Source organism: Schistosoma haematobium, chromosome 1, assembly GCF_000699445.3.
Source record: "Schistosoma haematobium chromosome 1, whole genome shotgun sequence".
Taxonomy (NCBI): domain Eukaryota; kingdom Metazoa; phylum Platyhelminthes; class Trematoda; order Strigeidida; family Schistosomatidae; genus Schistosoma; species Schistosoma haematobium.
The window spans coordinates 90,123,428-90,137,132 of record NC_067196.1 but is presented as its reverse complement, the minus strand read 5'-3'; the positions used below and the strand labels follow the sequence as shown (position 1 = coordinate 90,137,132).

The window sequence follows — 13,705 nt, the reverse complement described above, 5'->3', positions numbered from 1 at the left end:
ACTGCGAATTAAACAGATGGTAACAGGTAAGAAAACTTTACTGTGACACATCTAAAGGTAGGGATCGTCCAACAGTGCCGAAACCGTGTCACAGTAAAGTTTTCTTACCTGTTACCATCTGTTTGATTCGCAGTTTAAGAGTTGTTGAGGGTAACTCGCGCTGAATATCAATGTCTTCTTTTTGAAGCTAGTAGAGTTTGAGAAATTCGATTCCTCAGAAACTGTTCAAGGAAGTTATTCGAGAAAAGGCGGCTGTGACTATATTGTTTGCCCCAGAAATGCGTTGAATATCTGAAGTAAACTGCGAAATGTAGTCCAGTTGTCGACACTCACATGGTGAGTTCTTGTCTAAAGAGAAGCATAGAGAGAAAGCAAGTGGTTTATGATCAGTAAAAAGAGTGAATTCACGGCCTTCGATGTAGTGTTGAAAACGCCGTACAGCACAATACGTAGCTAGGAGTTCCCAACTGAATGTGCTGTACCTCGATTCAGTGTCTAGCAACCGTCTCGAGAAGAATGCTAAAGGTTGCCAGGAGTTGTTAACCCATTGTTGTAAGACTCATCCGATTGCTGAGTCGAATGTGTCTACTGAGATACTAATGGGTACTTGAGTGTCCTGATTTGCGAGCACAGTCGCCTTTGCTATACGTTCCTCAAATGTGGAGAGTGCTTGTTGCGCGGTATCGTCCAGATTGATGGATTTCGCATTTCCACGAAGCTGGCCGGTTAACGGTTTCATAAGGGATGCGCATGTTGGTATGAACCGTCCGTAGAAACTTGATAGGGTGTTAAACTTGCGTAATTGCTTGATCGAGGTCGGTTCCGGGTAATCCAGAATGGCTGCCACTTCGTTTTTCAGAGGTTGAATGCCATGCGCATCAATAGTGTATCCCAGGAAATCTAAGGAGTTGGTTTCGACCTGATATTTCTGAGTGTTTACAGTGATGACATGCTTTTGTAGTCCTTCGAAAGCAAGATCCAGATGCTGGGGTGCGATTCTATGTTCGAACTTGCTATTAAGTAGTCGTCAACATACGCATGTACGAAGTTGAGACCTCGAAAAACTTAGTCTATGAACCTTTGGAATGTTTGGGCAGCGTTTCTTAGACCGAAAGGCATTCGCAAAAATTCATAGAGTCCGAAAAAAGTAATGATAGCTGTCTTCGGTATATCGTCTGTAGCCATAGGGAATTGGTTATAGGCTTTAACCAAGTCGATTTTCGAAAAGACAGTTGTACATTTCGAGGTAGCTGTCAAATTGTGAATGTGAGGCAATGGGTAACGATCGGGAACGGTTATTTACATTCAATCACCGATGGTCACCAGTTGAACGCTAATCGTTGCTGTCCTATATAGGGAACACGGGCAACGGAGATGTCCATGAACTCTTTGGCGATCGAATGATCCCCAACTCTATCATGTCATCTAATTCGTTTTTAGCCAATCTCAGGTTTTCGGGAGCCAGCTGGTGCGCTATCGTGATCACATCTACGACGTATAACAGACGGCTATGTTCGCCGGCTACGGTTGCAGTTGACGCGTGTCGGCTGGGAAGTTCCCCGAACTGGTTCTCGTGTCGGTCGATTTTGAGTTCGAAAATTGCAGGGTTTTCTGCAATTTCTGGAGGACTTTCCATTCTGGTTTTGATACCAGCACCAGTCGGTGTTATCCGTCTCTCGTGGTCTAGAGACAGATCGCCTATGTGTAGTGCTTCTTCGTCGAGTATGTGACCGTTTAAGGTCGTTACGAAATCTAGGATAACGTGTATGTGTATGACACAATTCCGTTATGTCATTCGGGGTCGTTCGAGGGTTTTCTTTGACTGAAAAATCCTCGGCATTAGAAGATTTCGTGTTTCGTAGGGTTCCGAGACATCACCAGTAAACATACTAGGTGTTACGTACCTGATGAATTCTCGCGGTAGTGCCTTGACTACTGCGAGGAATTGTGCACGTGTGTCGTTCACGCCGTGCTCGTAGAAGTCGGCCTCTGCATAACGGAGTCAGGCTTCGATGTTGTCTGGCCAGAAGGGCATTAGTTGGGACGAAGGTGGGGACATAGTCTCTAACTTAAGTACCTTGGGTGTCTGTTCCGTCATGGTGAAACATTAAATACGAAAACGAACGAGTGAAATAAATATATAAATATCCAGAACCACGGAGAAAATATCACAATATATAGAAAGTAAAATAATATATAAAATGCCAAAAAGGAACAGACTCACAGTTTGCGATTTGGTGTACCAGATCACGTCGGGCTCACCAATGAAGACGCCACAGATATTTGGATTTCGACAACGCTTTAACCAGTAACACCTTCTAGTGTGAATCGTACCCATCAAGTGAAATCAAAAGACAGAGGTGAGGAGGTTCGAAGATATATTTGATAGGCTATCAATATATCGTGGATCGACTGATCTAATTTGGCTAGTGACTGCAGGGGATGTTGAGCACGGCGTTCCCACTCGTGATCTGGTGCAGATGCATGACCGAGCACCTTCAACTAGGTGAGTCCACTAAAACTAATCTGGTCAGCATCTAATGCCGAAAACATACAGAGCTATTTATTTTCGGGATTTGTTTACCACTACATCAATAATTTTTTTTCTCTTTTATCAGTAATATACTTAGGTTTCAACCTGAAAGCATCAATAACTCACTGCTACTAGAGACAGAAGCCCGTTAGGTAAGAGCTTCTTCTTTCCCCTCCCCAACTTTTTGAACACCTTAGTTGTTTGTTTGATTGTTCTACTGATAAAAACTTAATATAAATGGAGCGATTTTCGTTTGTTAGTTTTTTACGCGAAGACAGTAGCTGACTCGTCTGGAATGGGCTTCCTAAAGAGCAGTTTGTTCATTATGAACACTATCTGTCTAGTAATAATACTCGATTATTTTATTTTTCTGCCTTTAGCTGTGTTCCGTTGCTCTGATTGGAACTGGTGTATATTTACAAGTTAAATTTAGCCAATATGGGGACAACTTACACAGTGTCTGGCAAGCATTACCCATCATTATAATTATTATTGGAGCGACAGTTCTTATAGTGAGCTTTTTGGGCTGTTGTGGGGCTATAAAGGAAAATGTTTATATGCTGTATTTGGTAAGTTACTTTAGCTAAGACACAGTTTGTAGTATTCATTCCTCCTCATCGTACTTCTGATTTCTGAATTGGCCGTCCCCATTTTCGCGTTTGTTTACAGGCAAGAGATTGATGAAAGACTTGAGAAATCCATGACTAGTGCCATAAATAACCCAACTAAAGAGGTAACTCTATTCATGGACTTGATTCAATCATCAGTAAGTCATAAATGCATCTTAACTGCTGTAGTTTCAATGTTGTGGAGTCAAAGGTCCTAAAGACTATACAAAAGGACCCCCAGATTCATGCATAAAGGATGGAACAGTCTTCAAGGAAGTAAGTCTTAGTTGTTTTAAATACTTGTTTATCAAGTACTGGTTATTGAGTGTAATTTATTCGACTGTGCTTACGATATTAGTAATGAATCGACATATTATTTGTAGAAATGAATATGCCGTTCATAGAATTTTTAAATCAGGATTTGACTGTCAAGCTATATATGACTCAACTTTCGTACCAACAGTTTATTCCATGCTAATTTGGTGTAACTGGGTATTTACAGGAAGATTTCTATTTGTAAAGTCGTTGGATTCTGTGTAAGTCATTCGTGATGTTTCTGTGTATAGATGCAAAGTTTTACCTGTTTGCCACAGACCTGATGAAGTACAAGACAACTGATGAAAACTAGATTGTCTGATCGTGGCAAAATTTGTTAACGATTAAGCCAAGACTCAAGCCTGATGAGTCATCACAAGATTCATGGGAACCGCCACCAAGACGAATATGTATATAGAGCCTGAATTATATTTGGAATGTTTCTGTTCTCTTAAGTGCTGGTTTAAACTGCAGGCTGAGGATGTTGTTTATCTTTTTGGTATTGCACAAGACTATCACTGTGGTCATTGTGTGCCCATAGTTTGATGTTTGTTAAGTCTCAGTCCTTTTCTTGTCTGTTTCCACTCCTTCAAAATGCACGAAATCTCAATAATCTAGGTTTAAGATTTTTTTATGGACATTTTGTTAAATTATGTTTCATTTTTCTGCTTGGGATTTGACTCTCTAAATCGACCTAATCGTCCAAAGCAACGTTAATGCAAACGAAATACTAGGTGTTTTAGTGCTTTTACTTATTATGTATTCAGTAATAAGGATGGTAGGTTGGTAAGCCTGTGTTAATCCTGACAGATTGCCTTCCAGTGAAGGTCCAGCTTCTTGAAAATATACCACTTGTTCGGGTAAGGCGTTCCAGTCATTGACTACTCGATGAAAAAAACGAGACCCCACTTTAAGTTCATTAGATCGTTGTCTGTGAACCTTATTGCTATGACCTCAGAGATTATTAGTGCTGAAGGGAGCAAAAAGATAAGATATATTAACACCCAAATCATAACTAAAGATACGAAATGCCAGTATAAGGTCACCTCGCATCCTACGATACGACAAGGGGAAAAGGTTTAGACGTTGTAAACGCTCATCGTAAGGGAGTTTAGAAACACCCTTCACTAATTTCGTTCCCACGCGCTGAATACGCTTAAGTGAGTTAGTATCCTTTACCAGACATGGGCTAGCTGCTTCGATACAGTACTCTAAGTGTGGTATTACATAGGTGGGATATAAAATTCGAAACATTTCCTCGTCAAAGCGTTTTAATGCTCGGAGAAGCGACCATAACGCACGAAAACCTTTGACAGCATCTGCGTTGCAATGCGTAGTTGTTTTCAACTCATGACTTATTGTTACTCCTAAGTCTTTAAGTTCTTGAACGCGTGGAAGAGATGTACCATCAATAGTATAATGGTGACTCTTACCGTGACCGATGTGCATGAGCACACTTCCTAGAATTCTAAGCCCCAACCTCGAGTCCATCTAACTAAATCGTCTAAGTCAGCTTGGAGATCCAAATGATCAGCCTCACTTCTTATTGCTCTCCAGACTTTTACGTCATCCACAAACAATAACGTCAACGACCTAAGCAACAGCGGTAACTCATTAACGTAGAGAAGGAAAAGTAGAAGGCCTAAGATAGTGCCTTGGGATACACCACTTTGACCGGCCTCCATTCGGATAGCATTCGATTGACCCTCACTCTCTGTCTGCAGTTACATAGGAAGTTTCCTATCCATTCCTGTACAGCACCTATTATTCCGAAGCTGGAGAGCTCCTGCATAAGACCTAAGTGTGAAACCTTATCAAATGCTTTGCTAAAATCTATGAATATCACATCGACAGACAGACCGTTATCTAGGGCTGCTGTCCAATCCTCTCTCGCAATAAGTTAGTCAAGCACGAACGCTTGCTACAAAACCCATGTTGCTCAGGAGCTAACAGATTGTGTGAATCTATGTGACTTAGTAAGTTAACCCGAATTATCTTTTCAAGTAACTTAACGACTATGCTAGTTAGACTGACAGGTCGGTAGTTAGATACTATCTGCCTCTGACCATCCTTAAATATAGCACTGATTATAGCGTCTTTCCGATCTCTATGGAGTTGGGCGGGTGAAAGGGTTATGTTGAAGAGCGTCGCGAGCGGTCTTGAAATAATGTCCGCAAGAGATGACAGCAGTCGTGGATGTAACCCGTCAGGGCCCGGTATCTCACAAGGTTTGAGGTTAGTTATCAATGGAAGAACAGTTTCCTCAGTCACCTGTACAGATTCACTGGCTGGTATCTCGGTGTGATTGGGACGAGTATTTTTAACACTACACGTAGAGTAGACTTTGCTAAAATAGTTTGAAAAAGTCTCAGCTTTTGCCCGATCTGATTCAGCTAGTAAATCTGAATTTTCGTGTAACAGTAGCGGGGGAATACCATCACTACATTATATTCGCCGTTTAACATAAGAAAACAGTGGTTTCGGACAAGTACGACTATCATATGCCAACTGTCGTTCGTAAGTAGTACGGGATTTAGCTATGGTCTTTTTATAGATATTCCGGACTTCCTGATATTCACACTTAAATGATGCGTGTCCTGTTGACAAGAACAAGTCCCAGAAGTGTTTCCTACGCTTCAACAGCTTCCGGGTTTCCTTAATAATCCATGGTGGGCAATGTGTTAGCTTACGTGTTGACCATGGGATAAACGGTGATGTAACGGACTCCAATGTAACCATAAACTTATTCCATTCGTCTTCGATCGATCCATCCACGTCAACCGACCAATCAGTCGAGATAGCACAGTCCCTGATTGCCGGAATATTAGCTCGCCAGATATCGGGACGGGGTGGAGCAGATAACAAATTGTATGCCATGTGTCCTAAACTTAAAGTACAGTACAACGTGATTACTATTCACTAGTGAGGGGAAGGTGCTGAACGTCGATGACATCCCCACAATGGTGTGTGAGGACAAGGTCCAGCAATGACGGGTCATGTTCCGAGTCAATACGTGTCGGTTTTTCGATACATTGTACAAGTGCACACTGAATAATGGTTGATAGAAGGTCGCTATAGAAACCCTCACCTGGAGCTGTAAGCGCTATCCAGTTGATATGCAGTGCGTTGAAGTTTTCAATGATGAGACAACATTCTGCCATACTCCAAGAACAGATGTGTCTAAAGATAAAGTCGTCAGCATGACAACACGGACTACGGTATATTCCTCCTACAGTCACTAACCCCTTTCTGGACTTAATTGTGCAACATGCTACCTCAAACTTACCATTAACATGCGCCTCTGATTTGATTAATTGTATACAAAATTGATCCCTAACGTATAATATCATGCCTCTACCCTTGCGACTTGAAACTCTATCAGTTCTAATACACTATTTATAAACTGCAGGTATAGAACTAACATATATCTCAAATAATTTTACTACTCATCCATACATCGTATGGTAATAATTTCCCTTTTATCATTTCTAGGGGTGTGCGTCTGTCTTCGCAGCATTCTTAAAACGCAACCTGATAGTTATTGCTTGTGTTGCATTTGGTGTATGCTTCCTCCAGTTGTTAACCGTTATCATAACTTGGTTTATGGTTCGCCAAATAAAGAAGTACGAAATTGTGTTGTATTAACTACAAGGATAACAGTTTGTGATATTTATCAGTTTCGTTTTATTTCCTTTTGGCTTTTATTAAACGATGCTTTTTTACTGCCTAAAGAATTGTGCAATGGTTAATAATCATGTATTCAACTTCGTATACCATAAATATCAGTTCCACTGAAATTCAATATTGTCATTCTCGTTGTTTCACTTTTGTCATTCTTATGTAAATTGAGCTGCATTGATTCCCTTGTATATTCATAACTACAAACAAATGATAAATCATCTCAATCTTCACTATATATCATGTAACCTTGAAATATGTGAATTTCCTGATTGTGTGAATTCAGATATACGACATTATTTTTTGTAATCTACACTAATTTTGTCTCAAGATTACTAAGTAATTTTGACATGAAATATCGCTGTCAGTTATCGTTGTCCAAGACCGCGATGCGGCCAAATCAAGTAACATACCAGTAGTAATCATTAGAAAATTCACCTTAACAAGAAATCTCTTCGTTCACTATAAAAAAATGGTCAAAATACGCGTCGGTTTGATGTCTATAACATAGTCCTCAGTTCCTCAAGCTGATACTGTGGTTGGTGTTTAAGAAAATTTGTAACAAAGTAGTAGGCTCAAATCGGTGAATGTATTTGTCAATCGTTAATTTACACGCATCTCAGGTAAACAATTACGTACTGTAGTTCACAGTATCTCCACTTCGGTTATTGAGTTTGATTTGAGACAGATAGCCATTCGACAAGAACCCACTGATCTTTAAGGCGGTTGCCTCATGAAGACCCTATCAATAGCAGTAGAGCTGTGTGCCGACTGAATGACGATACTGACTTATGTTTAGTTAGCAAGTGTATATGTCTGTGTAATGAATAACGCTCTCAGAATTTAAATCATGTTCATATATTCGAAGTGATCAGTGATAGTGCTCATTGTGGCAATTGCACAAACACTCCACTTATTTCGGTGTGCGGTTGGTTATTGTAGGTACATTGAACCGCGATATGACATTTTCGTAAGGTGTGTTGAGTAGTTAGTCAACTCTGAATTAGTTTTTCGTCTTAATGGAGATCTTTACGTATGGTAAATTCGATCTTAATCACTTGGTAACATTGGTTGAATGGTGTTCCTGAAGCGAGTGAATTCCGTGGTGTGAGTTTCATCCCCAAAATTCCCTAACTTTCGTGCGCAATCCTAAAATTAATGCCAACCAGCTTCACATTATGGTGAGGTTTTAGTGAGATACGTCTATGAATTCGTTGTATAACGACACGATGGTCAGTTCGTATATTTCGGAAATTCATGAACGATCGAATATTGTTGAAGTGTACTTTCAAAAACGCTAGACAATTCAGATTTCGTTATTTCCGATTGGAAATTTTCAGTCAGTTAGAATTATCATTCGAACAGAATGCAACTTACAATTTGTACTTGTACGAGGGTCGGTGTTGTCGTCCATTTGGTCAGACTGAAATAGACTATTAAAGATTCCTATTGTGAAAATTAGAACAACACATATAAGCGAACAATCTTGCGTTGACCTTCTCTTGTCGACCAGCGATGTCTACTCACTCAAACGAAGGATAAGTTACCTGAGTTGGCCTCTTCTATGTGCATTTACAAATTCAGCCGCTCCTATGGAGATAGCTATATAGGGCGTACTACCAGGCAACTTAACCAACGAATGAGTGAACATCTACCAACTTGGTACATAAAGGGCCAGAGAAAATCTATTCGCAGTTCTATATTGGCACATCTCATTGATAGCGGTCATTCTGTAGATAAATCGAAATCATTTCGAGTTATCTATCGTATACCTCTATCATTTCCCAACGAAGTTCGTTCCCGCCTCCTACATATAGCTGAAGCCATTGGAATTCGTACATATATAACCCCAATTTATGTGTACAGAAGAAATACGTAACCCCCCTATCCCTCCCATGTCTAGTTGTAACTTAACTAACGATATTTTTTAAAATTTTATTATTATCATTATTTATTTTATTCTATTTGTGTTATCGTTAACCTTATTTCCACATCCATTATTTGTTTGTAATTTTCCGCCTCTTTGTATTCTTCACTATCTAATTATCTACACATATCTTATTACGTAATGATTTTTAATGTCTTAGTGTTGACTATTCCTAGTCTATTTACCCACGTTTGACCTTCTATTTCCAATGTTTAACTGTTGATATGACTTTTGTTATTCTATTTTATTTTATTATTCTAACTACTATCAGTACACCTCTATTCCTACTATCAACTTGTACTTTTACCTAATATGTGTAGTAACTTATTCTATTTCATTATGATTACTGACTCATATTGCCTTGATTCGTTTAAGATTTTCGTATAAATATTCATGTATATTAGAGTAAAGCCTGATGACGATCTAATTGAAATAGACTAGACAGGCTTAGAATGTGGAACCGAATGGTTTGACCTTTATCGCTGTCACTCCACGAATATCATACTTGAGAGCTTCAGTTTTGATAAGTAGTAAGTGACTAGATGAAATTGGTTGGTGAGGAGTTCTAGAGATACTTGTCACATTATAAAACAGTATAAAGACTCTTGATGACGAACGTTATGAGTTCGCTTTTCAGTTTTCGGAACACATATTGGTTTCGTTGGACGGGATCTTTTCAATGTCGTCTTGAGTGGATGGGTCGATTTGTGTATTGTTTGTGATTGACCGGAAACATTTTCATTTGAGGAATTATTGTTGATTGTGATGCTGAAAGGTGTCCACGAATCCACTCGGTGGTGGTTTTGATCCTGTCAGCGAATTGCCACATCCTCCATGCCAGTGATTTAGCCAACTTATCAAACTAACTGTGACGTTAAAGCACCATCAAACTGTGTGAGTGAACTCGTTGAAAGCTAATATTGGTTTCAACTCATCTCGTTGTATACAAGTAATCTTGTTGTAGAGTGCCAATTGAGACAAAACTGAGGTGCAAGCCATCCCGTTGGTTATGGCAAACCACTTGGAACGTCTTGGATAAACTACTAGTCATTTATCGTATATAATAATTTATATTCTGAAAATAATATAAACAATGTATTACGGAAAAACGATCACACAGTATTATTATGAATTCTTAATTAACTTCAACAAAAATCACTCTGCTCTGGATATACACTCGCCCACACTCGCTAATTACAAACCACGTTGGAACAAGATGGACAACATTCCATCGCCTTTTTGTGAGTACAGTGAACTAATGGACCATTTATCAATTAAAAGTGTAATGTTAATCAAAGTAAAACTATCTAAATTCACAAGGTGCATAATTAAAACACGGAATGTGTAGGTGTTATTCATATCTGACAATGTTTTGGAATTCAGTTATAGTTTCGATAAAAGAGAATATGATCACTGGTCCAGTCGTTTGGCCTACATGAATTATAAGAATAATGAGATATTCACTGCTAGTATAGAAGTTACTGATTTTATCTCAAGAGATAATCAGTCGTTGAGTGTATCGATGAGTGCTAATAAACGCGAAATCAATTTTCGTCCATTCGGCTGATCAGTGTTTCCCTGTGATTCATCAACGATGTACCAACAACGTTGTTCGAATGTATTCAGGCTCTTTATGGGACATGACAATTTAGAAATTTTGATCGAATACTTATGAACAAGCAGTATTAGAGTGAACTATTGTTTTAGAAAATTCATTGATCTTGTTGTAAAGTTATAAAGCCAGGATTATTATCATTGTGTTGCGATGATCAAATTATAGAAGTTGAATAATTCCATGTAAGTAATTGGAAGTGGCAAACATCACATTGATTGAGTTAGAACTAATGCGAATCACTAACGAAACAAAATGAAGTCACTGGTAATGTTGAGAAAGCTTCAGAAATAAATGGTGGTAAATGTTATTGTTCTTCACATCAATTCTATCCGTTCAGCATAACTAACCTTCCTGTTTGACAGAAATGGGACTTAATAATAAATGAAGATATCACAGTGTTTGTGCATCTACTTGACATTTAGTTTTCTCTACTTGGTGTCACATGGTTGTTTAAATGGTGAAAATACGCGTCAGTTTGATGTCTATAACATAGTCCTCAGTTCCTCAAGCTGATACTGTGGTTGGTGTTTATAAAATTGAAATAAGAAAGTTTAAGTCAGTGAAGAGTTTTCCCATTTTCGGCGAATTCATTTTCAAAGCTGTACAATCGCAAATATGTATACTAGATAAGGATGGCAAATCAATTGATGATGTAGTGAAACTTCATCAGTTGAGATGGCTGGGACACGCGTTACGTATGTTCAACGACCGACTGCCTCGACGTGCTATGTTCAGTGGTATGGAAGTAGGTTGGAAGAAAGTTAGAGCGGCCAGACCAAAACATGGCACAAGTCCATGAATTCACTGACAAGTGGACTGAGTCATGTTGGTAGGTGTAGATTACCTGGTTGGGGACCGCGAGATGATAGTAACCGATGGTTAGAGACCCTGAATGACATGGCTCAAAATCGTTTGCAATGGCGCAGGTGCATCCACTCTTTGTGTTCTCCCAAATCTTGATCTCCTTATTCCTCCTTGTCGCTTCTTCTTCTGTTCCCAAATTTATTTCACTGTATTATACCCTTTAAATAACATGTCCAAACACTAATTTTCCCGATTACTGCTTATACTCTTATTACCTCTACCACTACGGGATTTGAATCGGCCACGACATCTGTGTGCTAATGTGTTGTGGCAACTTGAACTGATGTACGTACGTACGAAGTTCTACGTTGTTACTGACTGACTGACTGACTTTCAACTTCAAGTGTGAATTTTATTGATGGGTGACAATTATTAAATGTCTCTAGGAGATCACTTAAGTTACATTTGTTGTCACAAATGATAAAGATATCATTCACGTACCTTTTATACAAGTGGAGGTTTTCGATAATTGTTTTGAGTTGATTGTTTTCTAAACTGGCCATGAAGCAATCTGCCAGTAATGGACCAAGTGGGGATCCCATTGCTATACCATCCTTCTGTCTATAAATTACGTCGTTGAATGTGAACTGTACATTGCAGGTGCAACGTAGTAATAGTTCCTTCAAATAAACATCCCGTATTCCAGTGTTTATCTCATTATTTATGTAATTGCAGATAAAATTAACGGTCTCTGTGAGTGGAACATTAGTGAATAATGATTCGACATCCAGAGATAGCATTATTTTGTCACTTACATTCACTTCTTTTATGTGGTCGATAAATTCAAAAGTATCACTTACAGAATGTTTACAAATGCGTTTTCTAACGGGTTCTAGGAGATTTGCCAGCCACTTTGCTATAGAGTGGTAAGGGGATCCTGATATATCGAGAATTGGTCTAAGAGGTAGGCCAGGTTCGTGTATTTCTGGCATACCGTATAATCGCTGTATTGTTGATGCTGTTGATTTTATATGCTCAAAGACCTGTTCGTTGATTAACTGCTCATTTTTCATTCTCTTAACTTCAATCAGTTGCTTTTCTATAATCTCAGTCTTGTTTTCCTCATTGATGGGTTTTGAGAATTTGATGTCATCTGATAATAACGTTGTCATTTTTTCAACATAAATCTTACGATCAAGCAGCACTAAACCAGTACCTTTATCTGGACGTGTTACTTATCAAGTCTTTATTATTTCTAAGTAGTTTTATCTGATTTTTATGTTCTTTTGTTAGAAGACTTTTGCCTGTTACTTTTGTGTTAATATATTGGTTGTAGCTATCGAGAAGAGTAGATTTGAAACGTTGGAATTCTTGATCAGAGATTGGATTAAGACCATTTGTTTGTTTGATTAAGTTTTTCTTCATTTATGTCACAGAATTTTATCCCCAAAGATAAGGCTTCTAATTGTACATTTGTCAGGGATATTGAAGAATGATTAAACACATAGCTGTCAAGATTGCTATGAAATTTGTGCTGTGTTTTTGTGGTTTTTAAACTTTAAGTGAGATCCGATATTAGGTTTTCCGTGTGTTTGTCGATAACTGTGGTAACATATTCGATGAAAAGATTGTGTTCGTAATGTGATAATTCATATAATACAGGAGATCTTTGTGAAATGTTAAATTCCAATAACGAGATGCGTGGACGAATCGAGTCGATAACCTTTTGTGGATGGCGTTTAAGAGATTTTGAATTTGGATAAATATGGTTTCTTCAAAGAGTTTTCCAGTAGTATTTAGGATATTTTTGCATTTTAACGCAATCCTTAAGAAAGGTAACCTTCGCATTCACTTCCGCAAGCTTGACAGAATAACGCGGAAACTCATTAAGTTCTTTTACTGTCCAAGGGTCCTTGGAATTTTTTGATAAACGAAATACACCCATTAAGACATTAAATAAGAAAGATTATTTCAGCGGAAAGTTCTCTTTTCGGCGAATTCATTTTCAAAGCTGTACAATCGCAAATATATACATATTTTTATTTATTTATTTATTTGAACACATACATAAAGATGGCACAGGTATTCAGTGTTTGACAACGCTTTTACCACCAACAACTTCTAATATAAGTCGTACCCACCAACAGAAATCAAAAGACAGAGTCGAGGAGATCGGAAGAGGGTATTTGGCGATTACCAATATATCGAAATTCTCAGATTTAATC

At 38.5% G+C, this 13,705-nt stretch overlaps 1 protein-coding gene across 1 annotated transcript; it reads left to right on the top strand.

Annotated features, from left to right (window-relative positions):
* The first annotated feature begins 2,763 nt into the window (after positions 1-2,763).
* CD63_8 (cd63 antigen) lies at positions 2,764-7,443 on the top strand. The gene is made up of 5 exons (XM_051218605.1): positions 2,764-2,876; positions 2,914-3,102; positions 3,135-3,299; positions 3,331-3,417; positions 6,949-7,443. The coding sequence occupies exons 1-5, from the start codon at positions 2,829-2,831 to the stop codon at positions 7,099-7,101; spliced, it is 642 nt and encodes a 213-aa protein (XP_051075507.1). The 5' UTR covers positions 2,764-2,828; the 3' UTR covers positions 7,102-7,443.
* The last annotated feature ends 6,262 nt before the right edge of the window (positions 7,444-13,705 follow it).